The sequence below is a fragment of the Poromitra crassiceps genome (genome assembly GCF_964638095.1).
Source record: "Poromitra crassiceps genome assembly, chromosome: 8".
Lineage (NCBI taxonomy): Eukaryota > Metazoa > Chordata > Actinopteri > Beryciformes > Melamphaidae > Poromitra > Poromitra crassiceps.
In genome coordinates, this window is record NC_139629.1 from 9,692,662 (window position 1) to 9,707,744 (window position 15,083).

The 15,083-nt window shown below is 42.9% G+C and overlaps 1 protein-coding gene across 1 annotated transcript in view; it reads left to right on the forward strand.

Annotated features, from left to right (window-relative positions):
• The window catches only part of LOC310781154 (contactin-associated protein-like 5), a gene marked incomplete at its 5' end in the record, with an annotated part of 138,645 nt that overhangs the window by 62,910 nt on the left and 60,652 nt on the right, over positions 1–15,083 (forward strand). Inside the window, 2 exons of the mRNA XM_083641697.1 lie at positions 9,958–10,105; positions 13,474–13,677. Coding sequence (XP_083497823.1) covers positions 9,958–10,105; positions 13,474–13,677 — 352 coding nt within the window. The remainder of the gene's footprint in view (positions 1–9,957; positions 10,106–13,473; positions 13,678–15,083) is intronic.

The following is a 15,083-nucleotide window of genomic DNA, read 5'->3' on the forward strand; positions in this document are numbered from 1 at the left end:
GCCTGCCTTGCCGCTATCAGTGTCTTTTCTATTCCCAAAGATGCTTTTAGACGCCTTCATGTCTGGAGGTGTCATATCAGTTCTGCTTTTCCTGCCAGCTCGCTGTACTTAGATATACTTCAGTAGAAATGTAAATGCCGCGTCTGTGGCAGATTGAAGGTGAAGGGATGAAGTGAAACATGTGAGGTGTGTGGTTTTAACAATTCGGAAACTCAGGTTTTCTAATAGGAAGCAGGTTACTGGTCCTATACATTAGGGGTGAAACGATTACCGCTTTAATGATCAACCGCGATACAATTCCTGGTGGCTAGTATTACCGTTTCAAATGTTAATTGTCATTAAAACCGTGTTGCCATGATTACCGTGTTACCGTGATTACAGCGCTTTGAAAAACACGGTAAATACTGTCCACCATCAACTAAAGTTAGCAACAGTCTCACAGATGCAGGCGTGCAGCCTTTGCAAAACGATTTCAGTGAGTGTTTCAGTACTTTTTGATTGATTTGATTGACAATAACGCAATAATACTGATAACCGTGATAATTTTGGTCACTATAATGGTGATATGAAAAACGCGACATCCACTTGAATGTGAGTTTTACAGACATGACGAGTCGAGCTGCTGGCTTTGGCTTTGCAGGTCAGCTTTACTTTATTTGTTTATTTGGACGGGACAATGCAAAATTAATGAACACATTGGACATGAAGCCGATACAGTCACCTGAACATGGTAAATGTAGGTTTGGCAGCCACACCTCTGAATTAGCTGAAAGCCAGACAGGTGTGTGAACAGTAATTATAGACGGGTTTCCTGAGCATAGAGACACTGCATGAAATAGGCCACGCCCATCACGGGGGAAAGCGCTCCATTCACTCCCATCCACCAGCGTCATTTTCCTTGAATTAAACATAGCTAAAAGCTGTTGTGTGGTGGGGCTGCGCACACCACAAATGTAAAAAATCGCAAATTAAAGTTTTTTTGTACTCCCGAGCAAAACAAGGAAGCCATTGAGAATTGGCGAGAAGAAAAATGTGGATCGAGCTGTCAAGGAAGTAAGTTGGAGTGTTTTCCCCCGTTTTGGGCGTGGTTTCTGAATGATGACGCGCTCCGCAGGGTCTCTATGTTCAAGGGCGTTCGATCCCGAGCGGGCGCTGCGTATCTCGTGTTTCTTCTCTTTTTCCCCCCATGGCTTGTGTGTGTGTAAAGGCGCAGGAAGCGCCAGGCATGAAATGAATGAATGGTGAATGCTATTACATGTATATCCATATGTGCAAAGAAGAGAACTGTCATATAACCTTAGTCTAATAGCTTGTCTCAATTCAAAAGTATAGCATATCAAATGGCCAATTTCCTATGCTATCTAATTATTATATATAATTCATGTGATGGAATTAAACATGCATTTGTTCCGGGCGCTACTCCCGGTCACACGCATTTATTTCTCTTCATTAAACCTTTCATTTGAATCCTCTCTGGGGGGTTTTCCTTCCCCCTTTTCGCCGAAACACTTCGCCCTTCATAAGAGGAGAGTGTCACTCTCGTTCAACCTATTGTGCTACAGAGCTTTCAGAGGCTTCAACTCATCCTAATTCACCGTGAAAGGTGCCAGAGCCTTTTGAAGTTGGCACAAGGTACTTTTTCCTGAAAGAGTTGCCAACACCCCCAAACCCCCCCCCCCAACCCCTCCTGCAAGTTGGAGGAAGCAATGGAGAAAGAGAACTTTGGCGGGGGTGGGGGTTGGGGGTTGGGGGGGGTGTAGTCATTGTTCATTGACATGCTGCTGGTAATTTTCTCCAAGTCCCGAGATCAAAGAGTATGAAAGGCCAGAGCAGCTGCAGCGTCGGTCGGCCTGCATGCAAATGCGGAAGAGGCGGCACAACAACGACGACGGTGCGAGCTTCCATTTAATGCAGATTTGCACGGCGCTGCGGCGTTTCGATGCTGCGTGCTGCGATACGGCTTTATAGCGTCCATGCTGCTTCCCCCGTCCAACACGTCTCATTTGAGGCAAGTGAGCGGCTTTTCTCTCCTTTTGTCTCTCTTCCCTTTACCTCTGGCTAACCTGCTAATGGTCAGCTGGATCGTTGTATTTCTCCTCCTCCAGTCCTCTTCATGCCTCATCTGTTCTCCGCTCCTCCGTTACATGGAGGCTTGGACAGCCCACAGGTGATCAATATGGAGTCTATTACCATGTGAAGATTGGGTGGCTTAGAGCGTCGCTGGTCAATGGGGATCGTCCATGGATCTAATTGATGAAGAACCTCGCCGTGACTTATTCCCGGCAAATAACTTGAGGGTGTTGAATTTTTAATTGGTCATGGATCTTCTTCCCCTGACTGAATCCATTCGGCTCTCCGAGGTGGCTGGCCTTCATATGGAGGCCTCAGCTTGATGCATTCAGGGCGGAAAGTGTATTCGCCTAAGTCGCCTAAACATGCTGACATTGAAATTATGTCATGTAATGCCTCAGCGGAGTAATCCTGTTCATTGGAGATATTACCACGGCCATTCATACAGCATTTGTGTCAGCATAAATGTTATAATTGTCTCATTAGAGCGGTCAAAAACATCGATTAGTTGTCATTAAGTTAATCGACAACTATTTCGATAATCGGTTTGAGTATTTTCTTAACCCTAGAACACTAACGTCGGGTGATTTTCACCCGGACAATTTAATTCACGTGATTTTCATTGTCTTGCTGCTGTCTGGGGTGGGCGGGTCCTTAGGTACCTTCAGGATGCTCACTGACGTCATTGAATGTAGGTTTGTTTCCCTGCTCCCATTCATGGTTTTTTCTACCGGCTATGTGTTCGGGTGATTTTCACCCGACGTAAGTGATAGAGGGTAAAATATCTTCGGGTTAGGGTTAATGGTATTGTGGTGACTTTTTTTTTTTTTTTCACCACACAAGTCCCATGAATGGGTGGACCGAAGGAGAAGTTGGGAGCTCCTGTTTTTTTTTGGGGGGGGGGATTTTTTTATAACGATTACCTCATTTTCCCCGAATTTGACATATTTTTTATATTGTCCCCCATAATAAACTTTTTTGTGTTTTTTGTGATATTTCACATTTAAAAACAAAAGAAGAGTACCTCAATTTGCCATGTATTGTTGTACTTTAAGATATTTTGATGAGAAGTATGTTTTATGGGGTATATTGCATCGGGTGAAATACACCCGACGTTAGTGATGGTGTGACTTTAAATCACGTTAGTGTTCTAGGGTTAAGAAAAGAAAAAACGGTCTAAATTCTCTGATTCCAGCTTCTTACAGTAAATGTGAATATTTTCTGGTTTATTTACTCCTCTATTACAGTAAACTGAATATCTCTCTGATCTTCCAGCTGGGCATGCCTGACTCTGTCCACAGACTTGCTGACTGACAGCAAGCAGCATGTAAGGCTGGGGAAGCATTTGATCTGATTACTTACTGTGGCTATTCAAGTGAATCTGAATCCGAAATCTGAATCTTACATTTGATAGACTAAACAACTAATCGATTAATCGAGAAAATAATTGACAGATGAATCGATAATGGGGAAAAAAAAGTATTGTTAGTTGCAGCCCTAATTCTCATGCTTTTCCAGGTTTATTCTGAATGTGTTTGCAATGTTGACAACACAAATATTAGTTTGCTGGTATATAGTTTATTTGAACACAGATGAGAGTGTTTGAGCTTTGTTACAGCACTAGTATACTTCAATAGAAAACAGAGTGCATTCTTCTTGTACAATATAACGATAAGTCATGCCTCATGCTGAAGTAACGGTACATGGTTTGCGATAGATAGATGATAGAGTGGTATCTCTCACTTCCCTCAAAGTTGGTGTCCCAGGTGCTCTTCTGTTTTTTTCCGCCTCACTGAAGGCAGTAAATAATAGATTTCCTTCACTGATGTTTGCCTATGTGCAACTGTAGCGGAAAATCGGAGGCAGCCGAATCAAGGAGCGCTTACGTTTCCCCCGGGGGAGAGTTTTGCTGTCTTAGCCCCGCTGTAAGCCGGGTAACCAGGACACTCAGGTGCTCTCTTTCCACGACATGTAGCCAGTTTCCGCTGTGCGGCAGGGGCCCTGCACAGCACCACACTGCTCCTCTGCAAGGCCTGGGGAGACGGTTTGTCATGTAAACACTACAAGCTACCCCCGCCCTGTCAATACTTACATGTATTGGATGTTCCTTTCAGTCGGCAAAACTCGAGTTATTTCAAAGGATTTTCTTGCAGTTTCTCTGGTAAATACATTTCACTTCCATATCATGGTTTGTAAGGCTGTGTGCGTCTGTGCTGCAGCTGAACGTATCTTGATTCTGAGTCATTTTGATCCACAAATCTGTTGTCTACTAAAGTAATGATTCATAGACAATCCCAATTAAAAATCTCTCACAACAGTATATCTCAAATAGGTCATATTACTAAATGGCAGTTTTGTCATGCATTACCATGCAATTCATTGCAATGAATATCAATTTGGTTAATTACCATGTGATTTTCTTATTGGCTTATTGGCGTGTGTGTGTGTGTGTGTGTGTGTGTGTGTGTGTGTGTGTGTGTGTGTGTGTGTGTGTGTGTGTGTGTGTGTGTGTGTGTGTGTGTGTGTGTGTGTGTGTGTGTAAAACCAGAACACCAGTTCCTGTCACAAATATGAACAGTCACTTTAAAAAAATCAGATAGCAGTAATTCTGAATTGAGAAAGAAGGCCTGCAGTGTGTACATTTGTGCCCATTAAAGTACAACCTCATGTGTGTCATGTGAGGACCAGCCTGCTTGGGGACATCACGTGTGTCATGTGAGGACCAGCCTGCTTGGGGACATCATGTGTGTCATGTGAGGACCAGCCTGCCTGGGGACATCATGTGTGTCATGTGAGGACCAGCCTGCCTGGGGACATCACGTGTGTCATGTGAGGACCAGCCTGCTTGGGGACATCATGTGTGTCATGTGAGGACCAGCCTGCCTGGGGACATCACGTGTGTCATGTGAGGACCAGCCTGCTTGGGGACATCATGTGTGTCATGTGAGGACCAGCCTGCCTGGGGACATCACGTGTGTCATGTGAGGACCAGCCTGCTTGGGGACATCACGTGTGTCATGTGAGGACCAGCCTACCTGGAGAGATCATGTGTGTCATGTGAGGACCAGCCTGCTTGGGGACATCACGTGTGTCATGTGAGGACCAGCCTGCTTGGGGACATCATGTGTGTCATGTGAGGACCAGCCTGCCTGGGGACATCACCTGTGTCATGTGAGGACCAGCCTGCTTGGGGACATCATGTGTGTCATGTGAGGACCAGCCTGCCTGGGGACATCATGTGTGTCATGTGAGGACCAGCCTGCTTGGGGACATCACGTGTGTCATGTGAGGACCAGCCTACCTGGAGACATCATGTGTGTCATGTGAGGACCAGCCTGCCTGGGGACATCATTGCGCGCGACGACACACTCATCTGGTTCAAACCACAAGGACGGAGCTCATCACCGGAGAAGAAGAGTAAAGAGTCTTAATGAGCGGGGAGGGCGGCGTCTCCACAGTCGATACAGGAATAGAAATAATGAAGTCACTGTGGGGTTAGGACTGTTTATGTGGACACTGACTCACCTCAGCCCTGCGGCCCTCTGGGAGCTCCTCTGCACCCTCAGGCCCGGAGACTCTGCTTCATCTCCACGTCATAATCGGGAGGAGGTATCGTTGCATATTTTTTCCGATTCATAACAACAAGGAGCACTCTGGGGAAAGGCGTAGCTTTTGGCAGATTTAAAATAGTCTAGTCTTATGGGATTATGGAAAGTTGATGTTTTTTTAAGCGTCGGGCTACACACACTTAAGGCGACACAATTATTTTTCGATTAAATGTTCAAAGAATTATGTGTAATACCATTCAGTAATTTTCTGTACAGTACATGCTTGATTCTATTCAGGGTCTCGGCGGGGGAGGGGGGGGGTGGGTTTATCCCAGCATGCAGTGGGTATAAGGCAGTGACCCAGGGCGTGTCGCCAGTCCATTACAGAGCAGACACGCCGTCTATGGCCAATTTAGAGTCTCCGATTCACTTGACCTGCATGTCTTTGGACTGAGGGGGGGAACCGGAGAACATGGAGGAAAGGAAACCCAAAGCACACATGTGAGAACATGTGTGCAAACTCCACATAGAAAGGACCAGAGCTGAGAATCACACCCCTTTCACTAAGGTTGGAACATTATCATTAAAATGATGCTTGAAGTTTATCACAAGGAGCCAGTATTTGCAATACAATATTAAGGGTCACTTGCACTAGTGGTTATAAATAAAAGCTATTACTATTCAAGGTCATTGCAAACTTTGGACAAATTGTGTCTTTGAAGCCGGATTATAATCAATGAGATGACTAGACATTAAAGTTGCATTGCACTTTACCTCCATGCCTTTCAAGGTGCACTTAAGGTATTCTCTCTCTCTCTCTTTCTCTCTCTCTCTTTCTCTCTCTCTCTCTATCTGTCTCTCTGTCTCTCTCTTTTCCTAGTTATTGCCATGATGCCGATTTTGCTCAAAGTTTTGTCACTTCACTTTACTAATTTACTCATCATTTGCTATCCAGTTTGTAGCGCTGCTCTCCAACACCCACCAAAAGGGCGAACAGAAAGCAATTAAAATACGTCCTTTCAACACTAACACCCATACAGCAGTGAGACTACATCCGATTTTCCAATTATCCATCATTGCCTGAATGCATATTTTGGGGAAGTGGACATTTTAACTATTGTGCGCTAGTTGACTGTTCAAGTAGGCTCCGCTGAATTCATGCAAATTCTTCCTTTGGATAATAATAATTGCAATTCTGAAAGTGGCCTACTATCTCAGTATAGTGTGTGCTACATTACACTGTTAGCATGCAGCCTATGCAGCATATTGTATGCATGCTTAATAAGTATTAGCGAGGAAAAAGGAGCGCACAGCCAACGATCTCGACTTATCATGGGCTACTTCACCTGAATCCTCAATTCCTAGTTTTCCAGTGAATCGGCCGTCTAAACGTAGTCATGGTTAGCATAACAGATGTTAGCATAACAGACGTTAGCATAACAAGCCCGGTTCTACGGGGGTGCAAAAGCATGCATTGCACCCTTATTTTAATTGTCTGCATGCTCAGTTGAAAAGTATTATTATTATTATTATTTTTTTAATAAATGCTGCAGCTGCACACTTACTGTTTAAACTTGAATTATAATTGTTGTTTGTCTTTGTTCTTTGATGTGAATTTATGGCTTTTTGGCACCTATATGTAACCTTTTAAGGTTGAGATAATTGTATTATCATTATATGGTCCAAATATTTCAGTAAAGCACTTGAAACACTTGAAATATTCTTGCTTGGGTGGTATCATTCTACTTGAAATGATGGTAAAATGCATTATTTTTAGTAAAATAACATGTCCTTGAGCCTTCGGCCGGGCATCTGCACCCCTTCCTATCTAGGATGCATCCCTAGTCATCTTGTTCTGGAACCGGCCCTGAACCTATGTATGTTTATCAATGGCACATGACAGAAATGAAGTGCAGAGTCAATGGTGCAAGGCGCACAGTGTCGCAAATGGCGTTTGGTAATTGTGTTGGAGGAATACATTATGAGTGTGGTAGGGGTTGCCATCAGTCATGACCAATCAAATTGCCTCCTTGCACCTTTTGAATTCAGTGCGCTCCGAAAGTTTGGCGATGGAGAGAACAGTCCAGAATCATTCCGCCACATTAGGGTAGCTTCTCCCAAGAGTAAGCTGATGTCCTTGTGTGGGAGATGAATCGCCACAAGCAAGCACCTTCAATTAAATTCTCTCGGGACGAGATAACACATGTGGTGACTGTGTTGCTGTGGTCCTTGGAGAACTGTTGCTCAATGAAGGAAACGGTTCAGTGGTATTAGGCGAAGAGCCAAACCGAAGTTGGCGGGGAACCTGCAGGGAACGCTTGGCTACCCGAGGAGGGACCAACAACCAGCCAGTCCCTGACATCTATTCTCCTCCACAATCCCTAATCCATGCTGCTAATATATATATTTTCCCTGCTCGAGGGATTTACATCAAAGACAAATTGGCCAACATATAATCCATAAACAGGGTCACTAAGCTCCTCTCTCTCTGAATAGGATCAATGCATGCATCTCTTAGTAAAGCCATGAGAATAGCACTGAACATGACTGTGCCATGCACCTTTGGCCTGGTCTTAGCAGGTGGGCGGCAAAAGCGCAAATCCCGGTAATCCTTAACACCAAGCTTGCTTGCTAGCTTTGCGACTGACAAACCCGCTACAGTACGTTCGCGCCGAATCACCAAAATATCAAAATACCAAACGGGTGTAGGCAAGAGAACACTTGCCTCCACTAAAATGCCAGTTTGCCACTTTGCCACGAAAGTCCATAACATTAACCTACGCTACGCACGCGGCCTCGCCCATAGCTCGTCCTCGCCTGTCCTAGCAGCATGTTCTGCCCTTGGGGTCAGTAGCTCCCCTGGCCCATGAAGTTTGCTTTTTCTCAGCAGGAGTTTGCTCTGTCAGGTCACCCACACTGGTGCCCTTTACACCCCTTGAAAGTTTCAGCCCGATCGCACTTGAAACGGCGTAGCTGTGGCCGGACACAGAATTGAAACATACAAACAAACATAAATATCGCCCACATACTCAATTTTATAGATCATCAGAGTCAAAATGGACAAAGACATGCAACTGAAGCAACTGGTTATATAGTCAACCTAAACCAGGTGGGAAGTCCTCATTGGATAATAGGTTCAACTTTAGGTTCTACTTTCACATCTATTAGAGGGTGCGGGTTGCCACTCAATGCCCAAGTGCCACACCCCCAGTATGTGACAGACACAAGAGTGTCTAATTTTCTTCAAGTTACAGAGAAAACACAGAGAAAAGGAATACACATCAAGTTACACATTTAAGTCAAATATCCATCAGAGGAAGACATGACATTCAGTTCCTCATAAATCACACAAAGGTAACATCATATCAATACAAATAACAGTGGAAGGCAGATAGATAGATAGAGAGATATATAGATAGATAGATAGATAGATAGATAGATAGATAGAGAGATAGATAGATAGATAGATAGATAGATAGATAGATAGATAAATAGATAGATAGATAGATAGATAGATAGATAAGTACTATGCGTTATGTGTTACAGAAAGTAGGCCTAGTTTAAGGCCTTGTTTTGTTCTGTGCCTTGCAGCCTGGGAAAGTGACCTTGACAGTTCTGCAATACAAGTTGTTGAAACTTTAATTCTGTGCGTTCGGCCCTGAGTGCTGGAGCATACAAACAAAGCAGGCAGACAAAAAGTTTTTCTTTGCATTATGTGGTCCAACCTTGTGTTTGCAAACATTGAACCTATCCACCTTATTTTTGAATGCCCCACTGTAAAAAAGAATCGTGGGTACAAGGTCCGGTTTAGCGTGACTCATTGTTGCCGCGACCCGAATTATAAACCGGAAGCTGGAGTCCGTTATAAAAGTTATAAATATAGTCACGTTATAAACAACTAACCAACGCTGGAGGTCCGTATGGAAACTCGAAATGTGTGTTACTCGAAATGGTTAAAAGTTAAATCAATTTGGTGGCGTTTTACTGCCATGTAACATAGCTAGCTAGCCGCTAACATTAGCCACAGTTAGTAGCCGACTACCCACAATGCATTACGTTATCCCAGCACCCGAACGCAGAGCAGAATGGCTCTGCTGTAAAAGGGTAAAATCCTCTAGACGTGTTTTTTGTCGGGGGCTGGGGATTATCTAAATTGGTTACACCGGAAATAGAACCCATAGTTAACGTAAGGCAAAATGGCCGCCAAAAATAAGGTGGATAGAAAGACAACTCGGTTCTCCCAGTCTGTCAGTCTTTTATTCAAGCAAACTGCCACCACATACAGCATATCTGTCTGATCTACAGTAATATCAATCCATGTGTTTCTCTGGACCAACAGAGGTTTGGAGGGAACGTGAATTCGGAGGCCGTCGTCCAGAACAAGCTGTCCCATTCTGTCAGAACCCGTTTCCTGCGTTTCATCCCTCTGGCCTGGAACCCCAGCGGCTGGCTGGGCCTCAGAGTGGAGGTGTATGGCTGCTCCTACAGTGAGTAATGCTACACGCACACCACACCCAAGAGTCCATTATACAGCAAACACTTCACTTACCCCCACATAGTCGAAGTACGGCTGGACATTATATCGATATTACAGTATATCGATATTGTGATCAGTCTAGATATTCTCTTAGATTTTGGATATTGTAATGTGTTATATTTTCCTGGTTGTAAAGGCTGCATTACAGTCAAGTGATAACATTTTCTCTGAACCTACCAGACTGTTCTAGCTGTTCAATGATTTGCCTTTACCCACTTAGTCAATATATCAACATTACGGATGATTATTTATCTATTTTGTGAAAGCACCAATAGTCATACAGTATTGTCGTAATATCGATATTGATGTATTAGGTCAAGAAAATATATTTGATTTTATCCATATCACCCAGCCCTACATATGGCTTTGACTTACAAATGGAATTTTACTTTTAGGGGCAAATTTTACTTTTAGGGGCAGCATTAGCTCAAGAGATAGAGCTGTCGCCTGGGTAATCGGAAGGTTCCTGGTTCGAGGCTGGCTCCTCCCGGTAGTGTGTCAAAGTGTCCTTGAGCAAGACACTGAACCCCTAACTGCTCCCAACGAGCAGTTAGCGCCTTGCATGGCTGCGCGCCGTCGGTGTGTGAAAGTGAGTGTGAATGGGTGAATGTGAGGTATTCATGTAAAAGCGCTCTGGGTAGTCGATAGACTACCGTATATAAAATGTGCTCTATAAATACAGTGCATTTACCATACCCCACTTTGTATCAACATACTGTGTACGGTATTGCCATTCAGCCTAAAAATACAGAGATGTGATTTTTGGTCCATATCGCCCAGACGTAAGTCGAATTCAGTTATACAGAAAAGGCTGGAGTTATACTAACACATGGAAGGGGTTAAATGATCAACTATTGTCTATGGAAAAGAGGAAAGCCCATTGGTCACACGTGCATTCTGCACTGCTAAATGCATCTGAAAAGCCCTTCATGTTCTCAAATGCTGCTGACAATGCTGACAAAGTGGATTCCCCACAGGTAATGTATTCATCAAGCCTAGTGCAGCCGGGAAATAAATTAGGTTCAATGAGGGATAGTCTTTTACATTACATTACATTACATTACATTACGTCATTTGGCAGATGCTTTTATCCAAAGCGACTATAATAGAGAAACAATAGAGAAATCCAACTATGCAATGCAATCTATGACAGCTACAATTTCCTGAAGGAATAGAGTTGTAAAGTAGTTTGTTCTTTTTTCTTTTTTCTTTATTTTCTTTCTTTTCTTTTACAGTTATTGATAGTAGGATTTTAATTAGCTACTGTACAGCAACTTTGTCCCAGAGTCACAGTCAACACGTTTGAAGGACTTTGCGGCATATTTTCTCTGATCTCATTGAGTTATCTTTGTCTTCAGGAATGATGTTAGAGGACATAGAAAGTGGCAGATAGTTGGGGAGGGCGGGGGGGGGGATGTTAATTCGGGCTCCAAGGCTATCATGCTTGAAAACATCAGCTGCTGAGCAGACGCTATGCCAGCAGCTAATAGAGACAGACAACGACAAGCCCCCAAGTTGAGAGGTGGCCTCTTCCTGGGCGCTGCTAAATAAAATAAAGGGGAGTCACTGGGTACGCCTCCCACACATTGTGAAGCAGCACTAACTGGATGAGCCAGTGAGTTACTGCACTGTGAAAGACAGTTATAATTATCCCTGAGTGAGCAGTTTTATAATGCCCAGCCGTTCCACAGCACGAGTCCCCGTATTAATGTTGGATGGATGTGTGCTGTGCTAATAAATGCTGCATGATTTGGCCCTTATTTTTCAATTTACCCGCAAAATGAAACCCCCCGGTGTCTTTCCACAGCAAACAAAAGAGTAGAGTTAGGGGGGAAAAGCCTGCGATCCGCCCGTAACCGCTGCATGTGTCAAAAGATGATGAAGGAGCACTTGCAAGAAGAAAGCCCCGGGACTTTCTAATGGGGTCATAATCATCTCTGGCGAAGCTCGCTGATCGGAGCGGCAGAGTTTTTATAAGTCGTTTAAATGATTTACAAGTATGCATATAACCCAAGTACGATCAATTAAATATTGAGAGGTTACATATAATTAGCATGATGGTTGGCTTTACAACTTGAAATAATTGCTAATATATTTGACATTGATAACAGTTAAGATCTGTGAAAGTGGGTCATCAGCAGTAAGTAGTGCATGTCTTTAGTCGAATTTTCACAAAGAACTATGCATGTAAGCGATTCACCTCTTATGTGCCTCATATATTAAACTGACATTTAACAAGATATCAAATATATTCCTGCACTATCTCTCGGTGTGCCCAGAAAGAAAATCATTTTGATGTCAATTCAATTAGCCACTCAGTCTTACATAAATAAATAAAAATGTTGGTTATTATTGACAATGGGGTAATAATAGGGATGGGATGGTATGTAGCAACATTCTATATATCACAATATAAAGATGTGACAACACGTATCGTGGGGCAGAAAAATTAATTTTGACATTAGCTCAAATTTATTCTGTTGTACTAATCACAACGACATTATATTATTTGCACTTTGTAATGACATTTTGAAATTGTTGCAAGACAATGGCATCGCTAGAAACATTTGTGGCTGTGAAATAAACATAATTATGCACCATTATACTCTGTCATCATTGAACTTTTATTTATTATTACATTGTGCCAGGGTTGTATCGAATCAGGAAGCCCATATTGCATGTTGAATCATATTGTAAGATAAGCATATCATCCCATCCCTAGATAATACTAATTGAAATATGACAGCTAAACTCCCCTCTGTCTAAGTCTGTTTCAATAATTCAGCTAAACACAGACATTTTTTTCTCTTTTTATATAGTGTACCAAGCCTCTTTTTTTTCTCTCTCTCTCTACATCAGCCTCCCTCCGCTCAGCATGAAAGTTGCAGATGTACTGTATGTTGGAGAACGCGCTATATATTGAAATAGTCCGGTTTTTGCTGCTGAAGAAAAACAGCCACAGCTTCAAAATTGCTTGTGTTGTAGCACGCTACTGTGTATTTTTCCACTGAGAACATATCCACATAATCAGCACTGCGATTCACATCAATGCCAGAAGAATTGTGATATAATAATAATAATAATAATAATAATAATAATAATAATAATAATAATAATAATAATGTGTGGAAAAAGTAGTACAGTAGCAAGTGCAACAAAGTACCAATCAGAGGTTTTTGTAAAAGCCATTTCCACTCACATGAATAGAAGAATCAGCTCCACTCAGAAAAGGGAATGGCAAGTTCAGTAGTGATTGAGCGTTCGAGGCGTTTCTACGGGGGACTGCGTTGAATTCTTTGATTTCTCTGATCCCCCCAGAATCGTACGTGGCGGACTTTGATGGAAGAAGCTCCCTGCTGTACCGGTTCAACCAGAAGTCCATGTCGACGGTGAAGGACGTGATCGCTCTGCGCTTCAAGAGCCGGCAGGCCGAGGGGGTTCTGCTCCACGGAGAGGGGCAGAGGGGGGACTACATCACTCTGGAGCTGCACCGAGGAAAACTGGCCCTCTACCTCAACCTGGGTGAGAAGCACACACCTGTTACCTGCCTGTTTAGAGCCACAGGAATTCATCATGTAGCTACTGTATGAGGACGTACCATCAAACTGACATGAAGGAAACGGGTTCTCCGCACATCTTCCAGCAAAATGCAGCTGGATCAGGTGCTTCTCAGTTTAAAGACAGCAAGCCTCAAGGAGACAAAGGAGGGACTGGAGCACACTGATAGATTCACAGCTTGTAATTATGCAAACACACAGGTGACTAATGTTTCAACAATATTGTGTCTTCATCAGAGTCAAAATGGACAAAGACATGAAGCAACTGGTTATATAGTCAACCTAAACCAGGTGGGAAGTCCTCATTGGATAATAGGTTCAACTTTAGGTTCTACTTTCACATCTATTAGAGGGTGCGGGTTGCCACTCAATGCCCAAGTGCCACACCCCCAGTATGTGACAGATACAAGAGCGTCTAATTTTCTTCAAGTTACAGAGAGAAAACACAGAGAAAAGGAATACACATCAAGTTACACATTTAAGTCAAATATCCATCAGAGGAAGACATGACATTCAGTTCCCCATAAATCACACAAAGGTAACATCATATCAATACAAATAACAGTGGAAGGCAGATAGATAGATAGAGAGATAGATAGAGAGATAGATAGATAGATAGATAGATAGATGGATAGATAGATAGATAGATAGATAGATAGATAGATAGATAGAATGCACAGTGCACATTGGCCACAGCAAATATCAAACTGGCATAGTTATGATGAAAAAGGCTTTTATGAAAGTAGAATATATATTTTTTATATCATGTTGTTGCTTGATAATAGTTTACCCAGCTTTTTAATTACCGCTGCATCGCTGACTACAAATAGACATTTTCTGTTACAACTCAACTTAATTTACTCTTAATTTTCCCCGTAGGGAGATTAGAAGGTGAACAAAGAAAAACATGATCTCTATTTGCACATTTAGCTGCTGTTTCAAACCGCTTCAGTTAATATAGTCTTGCTTAGCCACACCTATCTCCACATTAGTGCTGTGAAAGTGTTCATATAGACGACTGTTTATATCAGGGGTGGGCAACTGGCGGCCCCCCGACCTCACTCAGTGTGGCCCTTGGGTCAATTTCCACACAAAAAAATGTTGTTAGGTTTAGGACGACCACCAAAATCTGTGTTTTTATTTTACTGTACAACCCAGAACATGGCGCTAATGGCATTAGCATTGTCCATCCACATACTGTTTAACATTAGCATTTGAGCTAACGCTATTGTAACAAACTATATCCAGGATGCATATTGCACATGCAACGTTACTAATCTGATTAATATCACATATTTGGGGTGATGTACCCCATCAAATTGCTGTAGCGGGCTGTTTTAAAGCTAGAGCAAAGTTTCTGGTGTCATCTGA